The 20,937-nt window shown below is 44.8% G+C and overlaps 1 protein-coding gene across 1 annotated transcript; it reads right to left on the reverse strand.

Moving 5' to 3' along the window:
• Window positions 1–206: 206 nt before the first annotated feature.
• LOC117225391 (uncharacterized) lies at window positions 207–3,496 on the reverse strand. Its single transcript, XM_033478914.2, has 2 exons — window positions 3,161–3,496; window positions 207–2,437 (listed from the first exon to the last, which is right to left on the reverse strand). Exons 1-2 carry the CDS (start codon window positions 3,233–3,235, stop codon window positions 1,670–1,672), a joined length of 843 nt encoding a protein of 280 aa, XP_033334805.2. The 5' UTR covers window positions 3,236–3,496; the 3' UTR covers window positions 207–1,669.
• Between the last annotated feature and the right edge of the window lie 17,441 nt (window positions 3,497–20,937).

The raw sequence follows: 20,937 nt of genomic DNA on the forward strand, positions 1-20,937 counted from the left end.
AGACAGAAATAACAAGAAATATCAAACTATAGCAAACATCGCATAAAACAGTTATCAGAATATAAAAATTCAATTAGCTATTGAAAGTAGAAAAAGTAAAAAATCTAATTCGCTGCAAATTCGACGTCGGTCACGCAGCAGTTATTATCAGATCGTGGTTTTGGTGTGAAATAAAAATTGTCCAAGACGATCGCAAGAAACAGAAGTTAAACAAACACAAATTGTTACTTTCAATAATTTTGATAAGTTAATTATGGCGTAATAATATGATTAAATTCTTCTACAATAGTTTCTTCGCGATATTCTGATTCAGGTAATCATTTCTGCCATAAATTCGTAAAATCCGCGGTCTATCTATTATATTACACTACACAGCGATCTAACGCAACCATAATTCCGCAAGAGAATTGATTGCAAACGCATAGAGCCTAAGTCAACGAAGAAAAGACCGTCCTTTCGGATCGAGCGTCGCTCGGATATTTGAAAGAATTAGCGGCGCGGAATCTACGCGAACAGTTTTCCGGGCGGTTCCGTTTCGATCCGTTGCATTCGAATGATTCATTAGTGTTTCCCGCACGGCGTCGTTGTTGGAAATGGCGGACGGGAATTAATTTAGCCGTAGGAGCGATTCCAGGGCGAAGAAAATCGAAGGGAGCGGGTCCGATACAGGGATCCGCGCGCGGCGGCAGAGAAAAGTGAAGCTCTCTCTCCCGGCGCGGTGCTATTAGCTCTTAAGCTAAGCCGGAAATTCCAGACCGGAAGCTGGCAGTCGCAGCTCGGCGAAAAAACTCGGCCGAGGAGAGCGTAGAAGATGGAAGGCGGGCTGCACGAGGAGAGAAAAGGATTTATAGGGATCCGGCCGGTGAATACGGTCCCACGTGGCCCGCATGGCGATAGTTTGTTTTACGTCTTCTATGAACTTCCCGCCAGGAGGATTCAATTAAACCTAATGTTCATTATTGGCGATCCGGAAATCGCCTCCTTTCCTTATCGTTAATTAGAATCGGACATCTCTTATCCCGCCGCCGGGAATTTCGAGCGACCCCGTGGAATCCACCGCCGGAATCGGCGATCGTTCATAAAACGCTCCGAATTAAATCTACGCTTCCGAAAGTTGCGAAAGTGTCTCGTTCCGTGAAATTGCTTGTTCCGATTTCCCCCAGAATTTTACGGACGCCGACGCCATTTTTCATCCCGCCGCGGCGGCGGCGGCGGCGCCAGTTCTTTTTTCCCCCGGCGGATTTCGGTTTCTCGATCTGACGAGGGCTTTTTGGCAACAATTTCTGCGGACTGTGGCACGTTTGCGAAGCTCCTTCGCGAAGAGGCGAATCGCTATCGTTCTTAATCGATGTTGCCGTCCGCCATTCGCATTTGCCAGTTTATCCGACATTGTTCCGATTTTGGAATCAAAGCCACCGACAGCGACGCGAACGTTCCTCGCGAAGACCATCATCCCAAAAACTTCAACTTTTACCAATCAAGTCGACGACGCGATCGGACCATTTAGGTGTTCGATCGAACGTTCGTTCAATCACTTATAGGTTTTTGCGCACTTTGTTCACGAGAAAATCCGTGAAAGACGTCCTTCGTCCTTCGATCGGTCCCGCGTCCAATCCATCCGCGGGTTCTGCTCTCGCTCAAAGAGGCCTAGCCGGTGGCCGGACCTCCCCTAAACACGCCTAAGCGAAGACAAATCCCGTTTGCGGGCTGTTTCGATCTTTTTGCCGGATCTCCGATTGATCCGGGCATTCTTTTCCCGGGCGGTGATTACGGCTTTGATAGGATCCGGGGCCGCGTTGTCAGATGACGCCCGGCGATCCAGTTCGTGGCGGTCGCCGGGCGTTTCGGTGGCTCTCTCCTCGGTCAAGGGTCTGCGGAGTTGCCTGGTCACAAAGTGATCCAACGGATTAAGATACTCAATTTCCAGGTTCCTCGACACCTCCGGACCGTTCAGCGCCGGCTCGCTCTCTTTGACGAAGTCAAAGAGACCGGTCGTGCCGGGGCCGAGGCTGCTCCTCGAGTCCAGCAGATGCAGCTGCATCGAGTTCAGCACCACCTCGCCGGGCGGGTACCTGGGCCCATAATGGTCCAGCAGGCACTCCTCGAAAGCTTTGTGCCTGTACCAGCTGTAGGTGCAACCGATTCCCACCAACGGCAGTGCAGCGTCGGTTTCGACGAACGCGAACGAGTGCTTCGTCTCCGCTGCGAAGGACGAGCCCTTCTTCTTCGCGCTTGTCGTGGACCAAATCCGCGACAACGCTGCCGGCGTCGACGACACGCTCTTCAAGGTCGTTGCCAGCATCTCCGAGTCCGATTTCGAATCGAACGATGACCGATTCCTCGAGTAGTGCTCCAACAGCTTCGGCGACAGATCTTTCGCCGCCTGTTCGTCGCTCGCGTAGTAGTGGAAGATGGTGAACAGTTTCGTGGGGTCCGTCTGCGGAGGATTTTAGGGATGTCAGTTTGACAGGAGATGGACAGCAGGATGAGCCTGTCTTATTATTCGTTTCTGTTGCGGTCAGAAATCCGCGATATACGCGTGTAATTCGCGACATCTTATGGACGTACAGCGTTTCTTACGGTTTATGTACAGGGTGTCCAAAAATTGTGGTATTTCTGAGAAATTAGAGGTTCCTGAGGGGTCATTTGAAGTAACTTTTTCCTTAGCGGAAATAAAATCCGCGGCTTCGTTCACGAGTTATTGACGAAAAACGTTAACCAATAAGAGGCGAGCAAAATGTATATTTCAAATAAGTAGACATCTTATTAAATTCAAAGTACATTTTACAACGAAGCGTATAACGTATAGTTTATATTGCAAAATTATAGTATTTAGTGCATAAGAGAATTAAAAAAGAAAATAATGAAAGTATAAAAGAGAAGGAATAAGGAAAGATGAAAAAAAGGTCGCAAAAATGAAAATAAAATAGAAATAAAAGATTTCGGAAAAATAAAATTGATATATGTTGACACGAATGCATCTTACGTTAAAAAGATTTGACTGCAAGTAAATCGAAGTTACAGGCGTGACCGAGTAATGAAAAAAAGAAAATGGTAAATTATAACCTCTCCTTAAAAGCAGATATTACCAGATTTAAAAGAGTCTCGCGCACGAGATCGGCGCGTAAGGAGACAAACCGCTGGGCCCCTAATTACGTACGATTAGCATGTACAGCTGGACGATGAGGGGAAGCATCAGGATTAAGGAGCACATTACGGCGTAGACGGTCTCCATGACGGACGCGGCGAATGTTTTCGCGGTGTTTTTCACTGGTTGGCCGGAATTTTCTGCCGTTCATAGGGCCGGGATGTCCTCATCGTTTCGCGAATCCCACCGTCGACGGAACACATGGTAAACTCTCATTCGGAAACCCGACGAGCGTCGGGCGCCATCGGACACCGCCACGAGGTGTAATCGATTTTTACAACTTGACGTCGCGAGATATCAAAAAAAAAGGAAAAAAAAGAATCCTGTCATTTGTTTACGGGGGACAGTCGTTTGGAGCGTGATCATGACAGAACGGGACAACGGCCCCGCGACCATTTTATAACCTGAAACGCGCGCGCGAATGGTACACGTCAACGGATTTCAATCGACGGTGGAAAAAGCAACAATCGAGTGGACGCGAGGGGGGGGGGAGGGAGGGAAAAAAATAGTTATTCTTGAAATCTCCGTTGCGCGGCGCCGACCGTGATTAGCCGCGATGTTCTCGCGATATTACAGCGGGGATTGCGATCAGTTTTGCGGCGGGCCGAGCGCAAAATGAAAATTCCATTGTCGTCGTTGCTGCGCGTAAAAGAGTAAACCGTGCTTCCGGTTCAGCGCAGATCGTGTCCCATTCGCCGCATTTTAATATCCCTTTGAGGAATTAAAATCGCCGCGGACGCCTGATTTTATTTGTTAAGGAAGTCGAATATGAAAGCCGTTGCGCGGCTCCACCGGAATAATGTTGCTAAATCCGCGGGAAACATTATTAAAAATGGTTTTCCGCCATCCGGCCGGCGAATGCGTGCGCGATGTTATTGAACGAACGTACATTCAAAAACGATGGTCGGCTACGCACGGAAAAAGCGAACGCATCGTGTTTCAGACAGAGATTTCATCTTTCACAGACATAAGTTTATCCCTCCGTACTCTTGATCAACAATTTTTGAAACCACAGCGGCTAAATTGAAACCGCCGCGTTAAACGGAACGTGAAAAATTGTCTTCCGAATAATTCACTGAATTAATTATTATAACACTTCGAGCAAGAGAATCAGCGTATAAGATAAAAGAGGGAGAAATCCAGGTAGACATAAAATATTTGTTACATAAATTACTCTAAAGCATAACCAAAGCAATAACAATCCCAAAGAGAATTGCTGGATAGCAATCTAGATTTCAGATCTTCGACACAAAATCTTTCCGTCATTCATTTAAATTCTTTAAAAAGCTCTCAGTTTGTTTGCTGTCGCTGAAATTGCTTATCTTTAATTTTATAAAAGTCTAACCAAAATTTGCGGGTCTTCGACGGACCGTGGACCAGAGCCAGCACAATTCAGTTCGTCGAGTTCTAAATATTTCTCGAGGCGCGTCTCGCTCTCCGAACACGTATTTACGCGCGCGCGCGCGGTCAGGGGCCATTTTCGTCGAAGAGTCGGTTGCGAATGGCGCGAATGGCCATGTATCAAGACCTCGAAAAACCGCGCGCAGCGTTTAGCCCAGCGTCGTCGTCGTCGGCGGCATTCGCGGCGGAGGTTCGGCAAAGAGGCGCGTCGTCGTGAAAGCCGGCACCGGAAACAGCAATGACCCGTAGAAAGGCGACGAGACATTCGTACGGCAATCAGGCTGAAGCACGGGGAACCATTCAAGTTGTGGGCTTTCATCGTCGCCTTACAAGTTCCTCCACTTTTCGCCCTCCAACTCCAGCGCCTTTCCGCTGTCTGTCCTCTCCTGTTCCTCTTTTCCCCCCCGCCGCGGCCACCGTTTCGTTTTCCCGGCATCCGCACATCGCCACCCGCGACACCCACCTCTTTACCGGCGAGTGTCCCCCACCTCCCCGCCCCCTCTTCCGGGCAGGGTCTTCTTCCAGCCCTCTTTGAGTCGTACCGAACTGTATATAAAGTGGCGCTACTAAATTGGAAACCGCAGCTTTGCCGATGCTATTGCCACCCCTTCTTTTTATCCCCCGCCAGTTTCTTTCCTCCCCATTGAGCCGTGTCCCTACTCGACCGAGCACTGGCCACGGCCAGGACCGGGGATCGTTGTTAGAGTTGACATTGGGGCCAGGATTTATTGGCCGGCCCGTTTTCGAATCCCCTCGGATACCCGGGGCTCGCCACTGGAAAATTCGTCTGTCCTGCCGCTTTGATAACTCTTCTCCCTCCCCCCTGCTGCCCCCTCGAGAACCCTCTTCCAGACGAGACGCTATTTTCGAATCCTCCGCGATCGTGCTCCCGAAAATGCTGCGCTTCTCGTCGACGAGTCTTTCAAATTCTTGTATTTTTCGTTTGGCCGGCAGAGGGGTGAGCGGGGGCGGTTGTGTGACGCTTTGATTTTAGAACACGATTGCGCGCGAATTATCGTATTTGGTACGATGATTGTTGTACGAACCTCTTGCCTACTCGTCTGAGATTATTCAGTCGCAGCGGGTTTTTAATAAAATGCAAGTTGTCGATAAAAATGTGAGAAGCGGGTTAAGTGTTGCAATCGTCCCTCTGCTTATTAACGGAAAGCAATTATCAGTGTTATTTTGAGACAAATGAAATTAGAGATTTAAAGTAAGAAGGCGATTTAGAATAATTTTAATGCAGTAAGGAAAGTTAATTTGTTGGTATCGAAAAGTTATTTTCTTCCTTTTCTTCCCTGTCCCTCAGTATTGTAGACGAATGTCGGGTCTATTTGGACCCAGAGTATGAACATTACGATTTGACTATCTAGTTTCTGATAACTAAGTTACATTGTCACAGGTCTTATTCAGATTTACAGTAAATTCTCTCCAATTGTCTTTCAGCTTATGATCAAAAATGGACATTTGATTCGGAAACGGAAATTTGATTCTTCGAGCCTTGCTGCTTGATTTCATAGTTATATATATGGTTATATAGTTATAGTAGTATATTAGTAGTATAGTAATGTATTATAGTTATAGTACATCTATAAAAACGAAGCGCAAGGCTCGAAACTGTCAACTTTCGTGAACAAATTGAAGATCACTTGAGGAGAATTTACCGCATAGAAAAACTAACGTGTCTAGAAGAACTTAAACTTGAATAAACTTGACAAATAAAAATTGACAAAACTTGACATAACGTTGACAAAAAAAATTATAAATGACCCTAAGCACACGCGGTTACACAGTTTCATCAAAAAGATCCGCCGCGCGAGCGTTAATTACCGAGCGTTATCACGAAACGTAGGTCGACCGATTTTCTACGAATTAATCAGAGTACTCGAATAAGACATTAATTTCCGATAAACCCGAAAAGTATTCGCGCGAATTTGATCGGCGACAGGAGCACCGCGTCGACCAGCGTCGTCCTCACGGAATTAAATTGGCCAGGAAGGTAACGACACGAGGCAGTAATACCGGGGGCACAATATTAATTGCGGGAATATTTACCGCGGTAAACACGCGGAGCCATTTGTTCATGAAATTTGTGAACGATGCGGGACGGACGGGGGTAGGGGGTTGGTGTATAATTAAACGGCTGCGAATCAAGGCGCGCGCGCGCACACACGCGCCGATCGAGTTCTTTGCCCCGGCGAGGAGATCGGTGCACAAATTAATTGGCCTTTTAAATCGAATCTCGTTCCCAGTCTGTGGCCCGAATGATTTCCAAGCCACGGCAAGAAAGGGCCGCGGCGGGCTAAATCTCACGATATTCCACCTAAATTGGCAAGGTAATTCCTTATCGGACATTCCTAAACGATGGTAATCGACGTTTGCGGAACAGTCTTAATTAATTCCGGGTGAATCGGTCCCCACATATATTAAATCCGCCGGCCTGATATCCATCTATACTCGTTCGTGGTAGGAATTGACGTTCTGGTTATACCGAGGGGGAGCGGCGGGAGGGGGGCGGGGGTCCCTCGATCTCTTCTCGTTCCACCGTTCCATTCCGGAGTTTCGGGATCGGGATCCGGAGTTTCCGAAACTCGGTGCTTAACGTTTCGTGAAAATTGTTATGGCGTCGTGGACCACCGCTAACAGATTGCCAAGGTGCTACTACTTTTAACCGTTCGCGCTCGAACGGCCGCCCGGAGGCGACGATACAAATTTTTACATCGCGTTCGAAAACAATTTTTACACGTTGCCGAATCTCCGTGTTTTTTTTAGAACCGTTGAAAACGCAAGCGATCGGTACCTTGACCAGATACAGCTGTTTTCACAGAGCTCCTTTATCATAGAGCTCTGAAAAAGTTATTTACAAGTTATTTGTTCGGTATATGTGCAGTGAACATTATAACAACGCTCGTTGAAAATCAGTATAAACGTCTTATTGTTATATTTAGAAACTGATGTAAAACAGCTGCTTTTAGTGTTCGGTGAGTCTAGAGTTAATTCATGAAATTGAAGCTAATAGGTTCACGAATTTATCACAGGGTTTATTAGTTGATGACGCTCGAGCTCGAGCATTCGATGCATTCGACCTTTTCAGACATATTTTAATAATCAACTAAATTATTCGTTTCACTGCAGTCGTTTCGCTTTCGGCTGAGGATCGATTTCTAAAAGATGATTGTCCTCTGAATGCGCACGCTATATAAAATAGTTAATTTAACGAAGAATTTAGAAATATACTCGTCGTGGCACAAAATACTGCAACTTCTCCATGACGAGTATACTCGTCGAACACAGCTACAGTAATGTTTCCCTAACTGACGCTCAGATTGTGCAGAAAAATGGACAATTTGAGAAGAGGAAATATGATTTTATAGTCGTTGACAATTCGTAACTATAAAAATGAACCGCAGAGAAATAAATTCTCCATTTTTATGGACAATCTGAGCGTCAATTAGAGAGACATTACAGTACAGTAATGTCTCCCCAATTGACGCCGAAAAAAAGTGGAGATACGATTTTATAGTCGTTGACAATTCGTAACTATAAAAATGAACCGTAGGGAAACAAATTGTCCATTTTTGTGGGCAATCTGAGCGTCAATTAGAGAGACATTACAGTACAGTAATGGACAGTAATTGTACAAAATGGACAATTTAGGAGAAGTGGAGATACGATCGTTCGAGTCTCGCAGCTCGTTTTTACAGTCGTTGACAATCGATAACCACAAAAATACGAGCCACAAGGCTCGAACAATCGTATCTCCTCTTCCAAAATTCTCCATTTTCGTGGTCAATCTGAGCGTCGATTAGAGAGACATTGCTGTAATTGGTATCTCTCGACGATATCTCGGAAGCGAAAACAACTGACTTGCGGCGTCCTTGCTCGCGGCCACGAATGCATTTAGCTGAATCCTAGACGAACGATAATCGAGACGACCACGCGAACGAGCGATCACAGCAAAGTCTCGCGTTTGAACGACCCGAAATAGCGATCCGCGGGCGCCGCAAGGAGGATCTTCTTTCGCGGATCCGCGCCGCTTCGACACCGAGATTGCGACATCGTTTCGCGCGGCAGTGCATCGACGTCCGCAAACCGGAAGAGACAGTTACGCGATATTGGAATTTTAAGGCGTCGCGGTTATCCCCGATTCCATCCGCAAACATTATAACTCTTAGGAAACAACGCGTTCGAGAGGCGGCCGAGGAATAGTGGTATCGACGTCCCCGGATTAAAGTTAATCCGGTCGAATCGGCATTCTCGTGGAAACCACCGGCACGATGCACTTTAGCTGATTGCTTGATTTAACGTAAACGGGGGCGGAGGGGGGGCAGAGGCCGAGGGGCGGTGTCGGGGGGTGGATGGGTCGGGTCCCGCGTTGCAGGACGAGCAGGAAATACGACCGGCCCTCTCTTTCCGTCTCCATATCGTAGCTTCTCCTTTCAATTTTCGTTCTTCGCGGCGTTACCGTCCGCCTCCCTGTCCCCGGAATGTCGGCGAACGGAACCGAAATGAATCCTCGTTAAAACGCGTAGGCCGCGTTTCTTTGTACGCGTGCACCGTTCTCGGGTAACAAGATTTCCGAGCCTGCACGGAAAGAGGATTCGGCTGATTGGAGGGGAGATTGCGTAAAAGGGATTCGCCGGTTTGCCGCAGCTTTACTTTTCGAGGCTCGCCGAGATCGGTATCGGGGACATTATGTCGCACGAAAGTGACGCGGAAAAGTGCGCTCTCTTGGGGAGGGGGCATGGGGGCGAAACTTACGGACTGCGGGAATTATGCTCGTAAAACAGATTCAAACTCGTCCGGTTGTTCGCAACGATCGCCGGGATGCCGGGCTTTTTGCGCGAAACATTTATCCGCACCGATTGGACGATACCGGAGCTACTTGCACGTCCGTTTGCTAATTCGTCTATCTTAATGGGTTGGAAACAATCCTACTGCATTCTCGAGCTCTTCGAATGTCCACTTTTTGCATTCGATCTGCTCGTTCTTGTCGCTAGTGTGTGTGTAAAATTGTGACGAAACTGTCGAGTTTGACGAAATCGATTGTCTCCATTAATTGCGACATTCGATGATTTTAATCGGTTGAACAAAAATTCGGTGATATTTTTAAATTATTCTAAATGTTCTTCATCGCTGTTTTGCACTCGATCTACTCGGTTTTTGTGCACATAAAATTCGCGATCGCAGTCAGAACGTAACTCGTAACAAGACGCGTTCATAAAATATAGCAGAACGTTGCATACACGACGTTGCAGCGCAATTATGAACACGCACAGTTTTTCCCATGGACCCGAAATTGTCCTCGATTCCTTTGGAATCGATAAAGAGAGCGGTCGCGATCCCGCTTCAGGACGTAATGGAAACGTAGCAATTAATTTCGCCGGCGCGGCGCGGCGCGGCAGTACGGGCGCGTTCAAATCGAGTAATCCTCGATTATAATGTAATTAGAAATTAATAATACACCGAATAAATTAATTACATTCGGCGGGGAATAAAGCGCAGTATGTCGCGCGAAACTGGACGCGTCGGATTTAATTCGCAATTAATAGTTAATAATGCTGGTAAACGTTCGGCGCCGGCCGACCGAGCGGATAATAAGAATCCTCGTATCCGTGACAGCTTCCGGCGGTGAACGGGATCTTAAAAACCGGATAGAATTTATTCCGCGGAGTCTTTGGATTCAGCCCCGGAGCTCTCTCTGTCCCGCTGGAAAAATTTCTCCTCGATAGACTCCGTTCGCGTAATAGTTCGGAACGGTTACTCTCTTTGTAACAAAAGAAGATACAATCAAGAGCTTTACATTGCTTTCCGCCCGTCTTCGCGAACCTCGATCGCTTGTCTCTCAGAATTCCGGGCAGACATCATTTCGCGCGGTACATTTTCAACGGAAATTCTCGATCCGCCGAGATCTAAATGGTTGAACGACCGAGTAATTATTTCGCAGGTGTTCGAAGCATCGCGAAATTAAATACAGCGTTGACACCGACACGGTGGCCTAATAATGCACGTAAATCGCATCGTGTCTTCGCAGTTTGCAGTAAATTCTGTCTAATTGACGCTCGGATTGTACGCAAAAATGGACAGTTTGGGAAGACAATTTTTGTGAACAATCTGTGCGTCAAATTAGGGAGAATTTACTGTACTAATTTGTTTAGACGATTTATCATTTTTATTAAAATGCAAGCTCGAACGAAGGAGTTTATTCAATCATTTCTTAAAAAAGTGTCTCCGTGATTTCAATGGAAAGTCGAGTGACGATCGTCGAATATTCGAATTACTTTGTAGGCCAGCTTGTCTCTGCCAGCTGGATCATTCCGTCGACCTATTTTTAAGATCAACTTTGTATGCGTTTTTTTTATCGATCGCACCGGGTGCAGTTTCATTCGGCGATTTGTTCTAGAAATTATTCTAAAACGTGCGAAATCTATGAATACGTTTCACAAGCATTTTAACCTTTTCTTATTTAGACATCTTACCATTTTCATAGCAACGCGTGCTTCGAATTGAGAAATTTATTCAATCGTTTCCGAGAAAAGTGGCTCTGCGACACCAAAAATCTTGAAATAAAAAACGCCGAACCAATTCGAAGCTGAATAATTTAATTCGCTAAAAATGCCATTCCGAAGCGATACGGAATAAATCTTCTCTTGTTTCGACAAAGAATGAGCTGGCAATTTATCATCCTCTTCTTAATCATCGCGAGAAAGGTCCAGACATCTAGATCGAGGCCCATTTTTCACGAGCGTATGAAAACGAAGTAACTTTCGCCTTCGAGTCTGCGCGGCTGCCAAAAATGTTCCCCGGACGGGAAGAAAGTTTCACGGGGTACCTTGCTATTGTAGAACCAAATGTATTCAGTGACTGCGGCCCCGAGCGCCTCTCTCAGATCTGAATTTAATCTGTTCAAATATTTGCAATAGTTGAACTTCCCCTTTTTCTTCGTTGAACTGTTTATGGAGGCAAATAAAATATCAGCGGAACGGTGGCACTTTCGAGATTGCCTTTACTTAATGTCCGCAGATAGTGTGTCTACAATCGTGGTTATATATTAAAAGCGCACACTGAATTCAATTGGTAAAGTGGAATTTGAGATACCATGGTAATCAATTGGCCAGATACAGTAGCGCAAACGAGGTAGAAGTAGATCAATCACTCGCACTCTTACATTCCAGGGGCTCTACCTTTCCTTTTCTAGACGATTCTCGAGTGTGTTGCCTAGCTATTTTCATACACGCCTCTCTAGTTTTTTTTAAACCTTTTTATGTAGATTTTTTTTACTAGTCTTCTATACAGTCCTTTCTCTAGTTACTTCTTCATTTTTCTCATCTTCTATCTTATCCTTTCCCAAGTCATTTCGGTAATTTCTTTCCAATCGTCTACCTAGTTCTTTCTCTGAGTCTCTATCTGGTTCTTTTCCTAGTTGTTTCTCTAGCATTTCTAGTTTTTTACGTGGTCTTTTTGTTAGTCTTCTGTACAGTCTTTTCTCTAGTCATTTCTTTATTATTTTTCATCGTTTCCCAAGCCAGTGTTGCAATGTCTTTTCAATTTTCTATCTACTTCTTTCTCTAATTTCCTATCTTGTCTTTTTCCTAGTTGTTTCTCTAGTTTTTCTAGTTTTTTACGTGGTCTTTTTGTTAGTCTTCTGTACAGTCTTTTCTCTGGTCATTTCTTTATTATTTTTCATCGTTTCCCAAGTCAGTGTTGCAATGTCTTTTCAATTTTCTATCTAGTTCTTTCCCTAATTTCCTATCTTGTTCTTTTCCTAGTTGTTTCTCTAGTTTTTCTAGTTTTTTATATTGTCTTTTGCCCAGTCTTCTATACAGTCTTTTCTCTAGTCATTCCTTTTCCTTGTTCATCTTCTACTTCATCCTTTCCCAAGTCATTTCTCTACTTTATTATCCAGTTTTCTAGCAGTTTTTTCTGCTAGTTTTCCATACAGATTTTTCTGTAGTCGTTTCTTCATTTTTGTTCATCTTCTACCTCATCCCCTCCTAAGTAATTTCTCTAGTTTATTATCCAATCTTCTACCAGTTTTTTTGCTAATCTTCCATACAAATTTTCCTGTAGTCGCTTCTTTATTTTCTTCATCTTTTATTTCATCCTCTCCAAAGTCATTTCTCTACTTTATTATCCAGTCTTCTATTAATTCTTTTCGCTAGTCTTTCATATAGATTTTTCTGTAGTCGTTTCTTCATTTTTGTTCATCTTCTACCTCATCATTTCCCAAATCATTTCTCTACTTCATTATCCAATCGTCTTCTTCCTGTACTATTCTCTCTAATCCTCTTCCTAGTCATTTCCGCAGTTCCGTCAGCCTTTTACGTACATTTGCCAGTTCCCTATACAATCCTTTCCCTAATACGTCCTTCAGTTCTTCCTTCGGTCTCCTACCGAGACCTTTCCCTAATCATTAATCCCTCCCGTGCCCCGCAAAGACCTACTTTCTCAACAAAATGTAAATAAAAGTCGGCGGAAACTCCTCGGGCCAGAATACTCGGCCAGTTAACAAGAAAGTAAGCCGCATGGTAAAAGTCGCTGGAGGGGGGGGGATGGGGGGCAAGGTGTTAAAGGTGTTTCCCTTATTCCGATGTTCGTTCCCCGGGGTCGTAGTTTCGATTTCGTTGGCTCACCTTTGAAAAGTCTTTCCGGTGGCTGCCGCCCGCGCGTACAGGCGGCTTCGCCGCTGGAAATTGAGAAGCCGCCGTGTCGGATAGCTATGAGACATATTGGAATTCCGGAATTCAACCCCGGATTTTTCTTGTCCCGCCCTCTGGCCCCCGGTACGGTCTCGCGAATCGCAAAAACCACCATCGGCAGCCGCTCCGCCGCCGCCGTCGTCGCCGCCTGTTTCGGAACTGGGACACCGGGCGAAGATGTCGCCGTACGTGATTGAATATCGATTATGTGTCGGGGCCTCTTCTACTTGGTAGCGTGGTTAGCCGAGGACACACCACCGGGGGACGAGCCACCGAAGGAGAGGGATTTCCGAGCGAACGGTCCGTGAAACCCACCTTTTCTTTCGTTCCTCCGCGTCGGTTGCCTCCGCCTTTCGAGATCGGTCCCGCGATTTTCCTTCCCCGCGACCATCCTCCCGGCTAATCACCGCACTGCTACGACCTCCCTGCTTCGTTTCATCGATTCGCCACGGAAAAACGTCCGATACTATTCTTATTTCCTCGGTGATCTTCGTTCGAGTCGCGACAACCGTATCTAATTTCATTGCCGTCTTCTGTTCTTTTCTGTAGCCGCATCTCCGGCGATTCACTTCATTTGCACGTTTCCCACTTCTGCCGAAGTCTTTACACTTCTCGTTCACATCATTCTGTCGCAGATAATAACAGAACAATTGTCTAATTGTTTAATGGTTCCTTTTATTCAGATCTTTTAAGATGACGCGTGAGGTCTGTTTCGAACGTTCGGAGCGAGCCTTTGTAAGACGATAGAATCTGCAAACAAGATATCCAAAATGGAAGAAAGATGTACAAAAATACGTTGAAGAAAGCATAAGCGTCTCAGTATCAAGAGCTAGGATTAGCGCATCTTAGAAATCCAAGAGATTGTCCAAAAGATTGTCCAAAAGATTCTCCGAAAGAATTAGAGTAATGTCTCTCCAATTGACGCTCAGATTGTCCACAAAAATGGACAATTTGGGAAGAAGAGGTACGATTAAATCGAGTGTCTTGCGCCTCGTTTTTATAATTACCGATTCTTAACAACTATAAAAACGAGGCGCGATACTCGAATAATCGTATCTTCTCTTCCCAAATCGTCCATTTTTGCGCACAATCCGAGCGTCAGTTGGGGAGACATTTGAAGAGAAATTGAGAAGAAATTTGTTCATCGTTAATAATCGTCCACGCGTTTCGATGTGGCGAACAACGCAACGAGACATTTCACGCACGTTTATCCCGTTTCACCGTTTATTATCTTATTATACTTATTTCGTCGTAAACCGAAGACGACGCGCGCGGCACGTCGTTCCGTCGCCAGAAGTTAACCGACGACGATACCAATTAACAATCCGCAACCATTAATTTTCCTATTCGCGGGCATGGAGGGAAGCTACTTTCCCAAGTAGAATCACCGTGGAACGTTTCATTACGGAGGCGGTTCGTTTCCCGTTGTACCGGGCCACGTACGGGACCGACGATCAATTAATTACGTGAAACAATTTCCTAAGTACAATCGGCCATCAATCAGTTTTTCGGATCGGGCCGCAGCCCGCGTTTAATAGATTCGTAGCTCGTATCAGATCGGTGCCGGCCGTATTTCTCCGCTCTCGGCCCGCGGAGTCTAATGGCCGGTTAGTCGAGGATGCCTTCGAGTTCTCGAGAACGTTTTCCCCGGATCCCCGAGGATGGAAGTGAATTCGATTCTTCCGGGAATCCAGTTTCTGTCTGATGCCCTTTCTTTTCCCCGGTCGTTCCGCCGAGATTCAAATCTCGAGTCGATTGACTCGAGACCACTTTGGCGCCGATAGAGTCCTTCCGCGCTTCGCTCCCTCCCCCCCTCCCCGCCGGGTTATCCAACCGGACGATACCATCGAAATATAATCCCGTGGTTTTCTACGGTCCCGGAATACTGGCTTCCAGCAAAAAGAAAGAGAGAGAGAGAGATGCTAAACCCGCTTATTATACTCCGCGTTTGCATTACCGAGGAGTTCAAGGTCGGTCCATCGATCCCACTCGGAAGGATTTCCCGGAATTCCCTGGTTATCGCTTTCGTTCAACCACTTGATCACCGTTCGCTACCACGGTATTTCGTTCGCCCCTAACTTGAATTTATTCAATTATCATCCGTTCCATCAGGCAAATGAAGCTGCCGGAGCTGCGAGTCCGCTTAGTTGACGAGGGGACACAGCCTGCGGAGAAAATACTGTCCCCGTGTTTATATCTGGGGTAAGTGTACCGATTACTGTGCACGTTACGGCGACGCCCCGAGTTTTCGACGAATTACGGTAAATTCTTCGTTATTGACGCTTCAATTTTACGCGAAAATGAACTATTTGGGACGAGGAGATACTCGCGATCGTCGATAGCTGTAATAAACGAATCGCAAGGCTCGAATACTGAAATTATTCGTTTTTATAGTTGTCGATGATAGGTGACTATAAAAACGAGCTGCAAGTCCATTTTTGTGCGCAATCTGAGCGCGAATTAGGGAGAAATTACTGTAATCGTATCTCTCCTCTTCCCAAATTGTCCATTTTTCTGCGCAATTTGAGTGTCGATTTAGGAGAATTTACTGTAAATAGTTTTTGCTTTTATCTAGATTGCAATTCTTAAAACATGTTGATAATATACAATACATATATACGTGAAATATACCGGGTGTTCAGCCTTCACAGCGACCATTGAGTCGGAGACATGTCTGAAACAAAAGTTGTCGAAGAACAAAATGCTACAATAAAAATTCCGACAAATATTTTTATTCGATAAAAAGCTCGGGCCACCTTGACTTACTTTTTTTAAACACCACCGTGTCTTTTGCAACTTGACAACGTTGCATTATTTTTGCAAAATCTCAATCGCGGAATCGCGCCTTTCCCCAATTAAGCTGAAACTTCGGAACCGCGAAATTCAGGGAATCGGCGAGGCCCGTGGATCGGTGCTCGATCGTCGAGCGCTTTGCATTAGGATAATTGTGCACGGGAGCAGCAGAAAATTTCGTGGAACGGGGACGATTTAAACGCAGTCGTTCGAAAGCGAGACACAGAAGTACGCCGCCGTATCGGGCGAGAAAGAAAAAATAGGTGGATCGCGAGAAGAAGCGGAAGAGAAGAAGTCGCGGAAGGAGATAGAAGTGGATTCAAATTAAGGGCCGCGAGGATGACCTTTATGTAGGAGGGATCGGGATTAAAACGAAAGATGGGGGCTGATGAGACCGGATCATTAAGGGGCCGGCTCCGCGACCCGGCATCGTGCAAACAATGCTCGAAAGAGATGAGGCTGTTCGATCATGAGAAATTACAGAAATGTGGAATAAGCCGTAGAAGAGACGGCGGAAGTACTTACGCAAATTGGAGAGAAATAATGAGCGAAGGGGAGAAACGTTTAATCAAGCAACTGTATCTCCAGCCCCCCTGTAGATCTTCCATTTTTGTTTCGGAACGACGATCACAATTGTCCGATCTTTCACTTCTTTTTGCTTGAAATCGCTATAAAGAAAGCCGTCTAATATTTTATATCAATTGTGAAAGATAATTGAAACAATCGACCTTGCGTTTTTCACAATAACGTAATTCGTGAGAATATGCATCGCAATTTTCAAATCATCTCCGTTTACCGTTTTAAAAAATTGTATGTTCGTTGTTAATTTGCATCTGGAGATCGATATTCACTGACTTCAGCTGACATAAATTACGTTAACCCTTTGCTGTCGGACATAATCATTTTCCAACACAATTCTTCCATCATTAAATATATATCTATGTTTAACCCTTTCGAAGCTATTTTAATTATATCTGAAACATATTTTCCGATCTACAATGTTTCTGTTTTATATGACTTATTGCGATTTATGCATATGGAAGCTTACTGGCAAGTACAAAACTTGCAATTTTAACAGTATTTGAGATATAAACGAGTCCGATACTATTACAGTTATTTTGAAAAATAGTACAGCAATTTTTCGTGGAATTTCTAGTGCAAAGTGTTAATAAATCGATCAAAGCGCAAATGTTGCACGAGCAAATAAGCTAAATGCTACGTACGCAACAGCGAAATAATGATCAGAACTAGAAAATACAATAGGTCGGAAGTACCGTCTTGCTTTCGAGGTTAAAATAACTTCGAGTGCGAAGGGTTGAAGCTGCTACGCTAAAATTCGCACTGTATATTTACCGTGTAATTCCAAGTCGATCTACGCATTTAGTATGTAAAAGTATGCATGGAACAACGAAGTCCGGATTATAATTTCGTGGAACGTTGCAGGAGAAAGGGATATCGGCGTAAATGAATGAACGCAAATTGCTGCAACGTGTTCGCTTGCGGCAGATCGATTCTTTGTTTCGCCGAGAAATGCAGCAGAAATTGTGGAACCCTATGAAAAAAAGAACGTGATCGCAGCAATTATCCGGATTGGAGAGCGCGTGCAGAGCCGTTCCTCGGTAATCAAACGAAAGAAAACGCTCGTTATTTGAGCAAGCAGTAAATTCATAACGTATAAGCTGATCCTCGTAAAAAAAGGAGGTGTACGCGTAGAATTTAATTCTCCCGTTGCTTCAATTACCAGAAATATATTCCGCGGTCGAGGCGCAATCCGTGCGCAGTTTCCCCCCCGGGCCGGATTCCCGCGCGAGGTGGAGAACGGACATTCTGAATTGTTAACTTTGGCCGCTCTTATGTTATTAAAAAGAATGTAACACCGTCGGCGGAAGAGGAGATCCCGGCGAGGGGAGAGAAATTAACAGCTGATAACTGGTTACCTAGCCGCGCGTATACGCGAGCCAGCTGCCGCGCCGCGCCGCGCCGTGCCGTGGCGATTTTACGAAAGCACTGCCAACTGTGAAAACAAGCCGGAGCCGTCTTTCAGGTGGCACTCCAGGTATAGTTCGCAGAGATTTCTGAACAACTACCGCGGAAAGGTCAATATTTTCCTTCGGAGTCGCGCCTACCGCCCCGGAGCGAGACCGCGGCTGGAATCGTGTTTTATCTCGGCCAACGCCGCGCCGGACTGCTTCGTACGGGGCGAATGAGATAATGAAAAGAGAAAAATCGCGCGCATCCGATCCCCGTGGAGACCCGAACGGGGACAAAAGCGCGGGGTGGAGAAAAGAAAAAAGGCGATACAACCGGCGCAGATCGAACGGACAGCGCCGGGACGCGAAATCGAATTCGCGATGAACGAGAACTGCGAATCGTTGTCGATTTACGCGCCCCGTGTATTCGTCTCTCGAAATTAATGATAATTCGTTCGCGGATCTTCGCGGGAGATAAAGAATTTCTCTGATCGACGCGCGACACACGAAAATATGCGCGACGGAAATGAATTTTTGTATCGTGGCGCGATAATTCGAGCGAACTGAACATTGGGATTCGATGGACGAATCTTATTGTTTCTAGTTCAGTTTCGTTAGTTAAGTTAATTTTAACTTTTCAGGGTTTTAGAGTTGTTATTTTACAGGCATCGCTGAATGGTGGAAATTGTTGAGGGGATGAGAGATCGTTTCAATTAATTGTATGAAATGAGGGTTGAATGAACATGTATTTCTTCTTTCAATAATTTTATCAAGTCGAGGCGAGTGTTGGAACATTCTCGAATACTCCGAGGGTCTTCATCGTTTCCGATTTTACCTGGTCGATGGAGATTTTTAACAAAATAAATAAATGAATGTTGTATTACATTATGGTGTACGATGTTTAACCGTCAGAGAAAATACGGACACGCAGTGTCTTTCTTTCTTCTAGCTGTGAAATAAATCCTAAGGGTTGAAATTCAATATTTAACCATCAGAGAAAATACAGATTCTGAACAACGAAGCAGTGAATCACCGTAGCTGTAAATTAAATGATAAAGGTTGAAATTCAATTTTTAATTGCCAGAGAAAAATTCGGACTCGCGACATCTTTTTTTTCGTACAGGAAATTCTGAACAACAAAGCAGTTAATCGCCGTAGCTGTAAATTAAATAATAAGGGTTGAAATTCGATTTTTAATTGCCAGAGAAAAATTCAGACTCGCGATATATATTTTTGTTCGTACAGGAAATTCTGAACAGCAAAGCAGTTGATAGCTATAGCTGTAAATTAAATGATGAAATCGTTTTTCGCGTGTTCGATGTTTGGACAGAAAATTCACGGGGATGCCCAAAATTCTCGCACGCCGATCACATTTGTCCGCCAAATGGCTGAAGCATCGAATTTCTGTATCGGCACTTAGCATTCGTCCCTTTCGCTCCCAGGACGCTTCCTCCATCTTTATTCTAGCCGGGAACCTCGGCACGACTTGTCGCTATTCATTTACCCTTTTCTCTCCCGAGGGGAAACGATCCTCTGTTCTCCTGCGGGACACCCTCGGCATCCGTTCCAACGGCAAAGACGTTTTGAGAAAGTGCGAACGATTCGGATTGTCTCGTCCTTTGCCCGGGGAGAAAGGACAGACTGCCCCTGCGACACACAGGAGACGGGACAAAGGATCGAAGGGTTCTCCGACCAAACGAATCAATTAAGACAACTTCGCAGGGGATGCTGGTGTATCTTGTCCTCGCCGCAGACACCTATTCCTCCGTTTTCTAGCGTTCCTCCGAGGCAATGCGACATTTTAAAGACGATGTTTTTAAAGCGACTATTCTACCTTGGTTTATTAATGTTCATGGACGGATTTATTGCATTTTACGTGTCAAGAGATATCGAAATTGGACAGATTTTCGATCTCGATAAGCAAATAGAATAAATGCGTTAAAATTAAATTAACTAAGGTTTGATATCCGTAAACAGATATATGACGATTATAATATAAGATAATATAATAGATATATAATAATATAGTATATTATATATAATAATATATATTATAATATATCCATATATAATAATATATATTATAATATATTCATATATAATAATATATTATTATATATATCATATACAATAATAAAATATAAGATATATGAAGAAATAATAATTACTTGAGATATATAATAAATTGTTTAATCTACACATGTTCTTCAAGCGAAGACAAGCCTGAGAAAACTGAAATCCTTGCATATTAATATATTAAAACAGAAGCAAGAAACAGAAAGTAAAACAGAAGTACGCGAAATACGTTTTAAAAGTAAATGTAGCAAATAAAACAATAATAACGAGCTCCAGCATGACAACAATTCGACATCGAAAGTAACTAAAAAGCATATTCGAATAAAAATATTACCAGCCCAAGTGAACAAAATACCACGTTACCGTAATCGTTGCTTACAATTAAAGGAAATGAGGGTTACTTATTGTTCGAACAATTACGTGTTTCCATCGGTTCGAGCACAGACAATTTCGTCAATATCGAACCTCTCCAGCCAGCGGGGGGTGGTTATGAAAAATTCACGTCAGCCTTGAATGCGTTAAAATCCTTGGCGTCTTCTCCCCCTCCCTCCTTTTTTTTTTAAATCCCGACCCTTAATCCAGCCTTGCTCTGTAGTTCCGTAATCAGGTGAAGTAGGGCGCTATAATTACAGACGCAATTTGTTTCAAGCGTCGATGCACGACTGCTTGGAAGTAGCTCAAGGATCCTCGTCTACTCTCTCCGCCTCTCCTGTTCCGCCTCTGTGAACGCGAAGAGAACTGAGAGAAGTAAATACCTCCGACTGGGAACGCTGTGTCGAAATAAACGGTGAATCTTGATCGGTCAGTACTCGTGGCCAGACGGAATTTCACCGAAAATCGTCGCGAGAGA

The sequence above is a fragment of the Megalopta genalis genome, chromosome 2 (assembly GCF_051020955.1).
Source record: "Megalopta genalis isolate 19385.01 chromosome 2, iyMegGena1_principal, whole genome shotgun sequence".
In the NCBI taxonomy this organism is placed as follows: domain Eukaryota; kingdom Metazoa; phylum Arthropoda; class Insecta; order Hymenoptera; family Halictidae; genus Megalopta; species Megalopta genalis.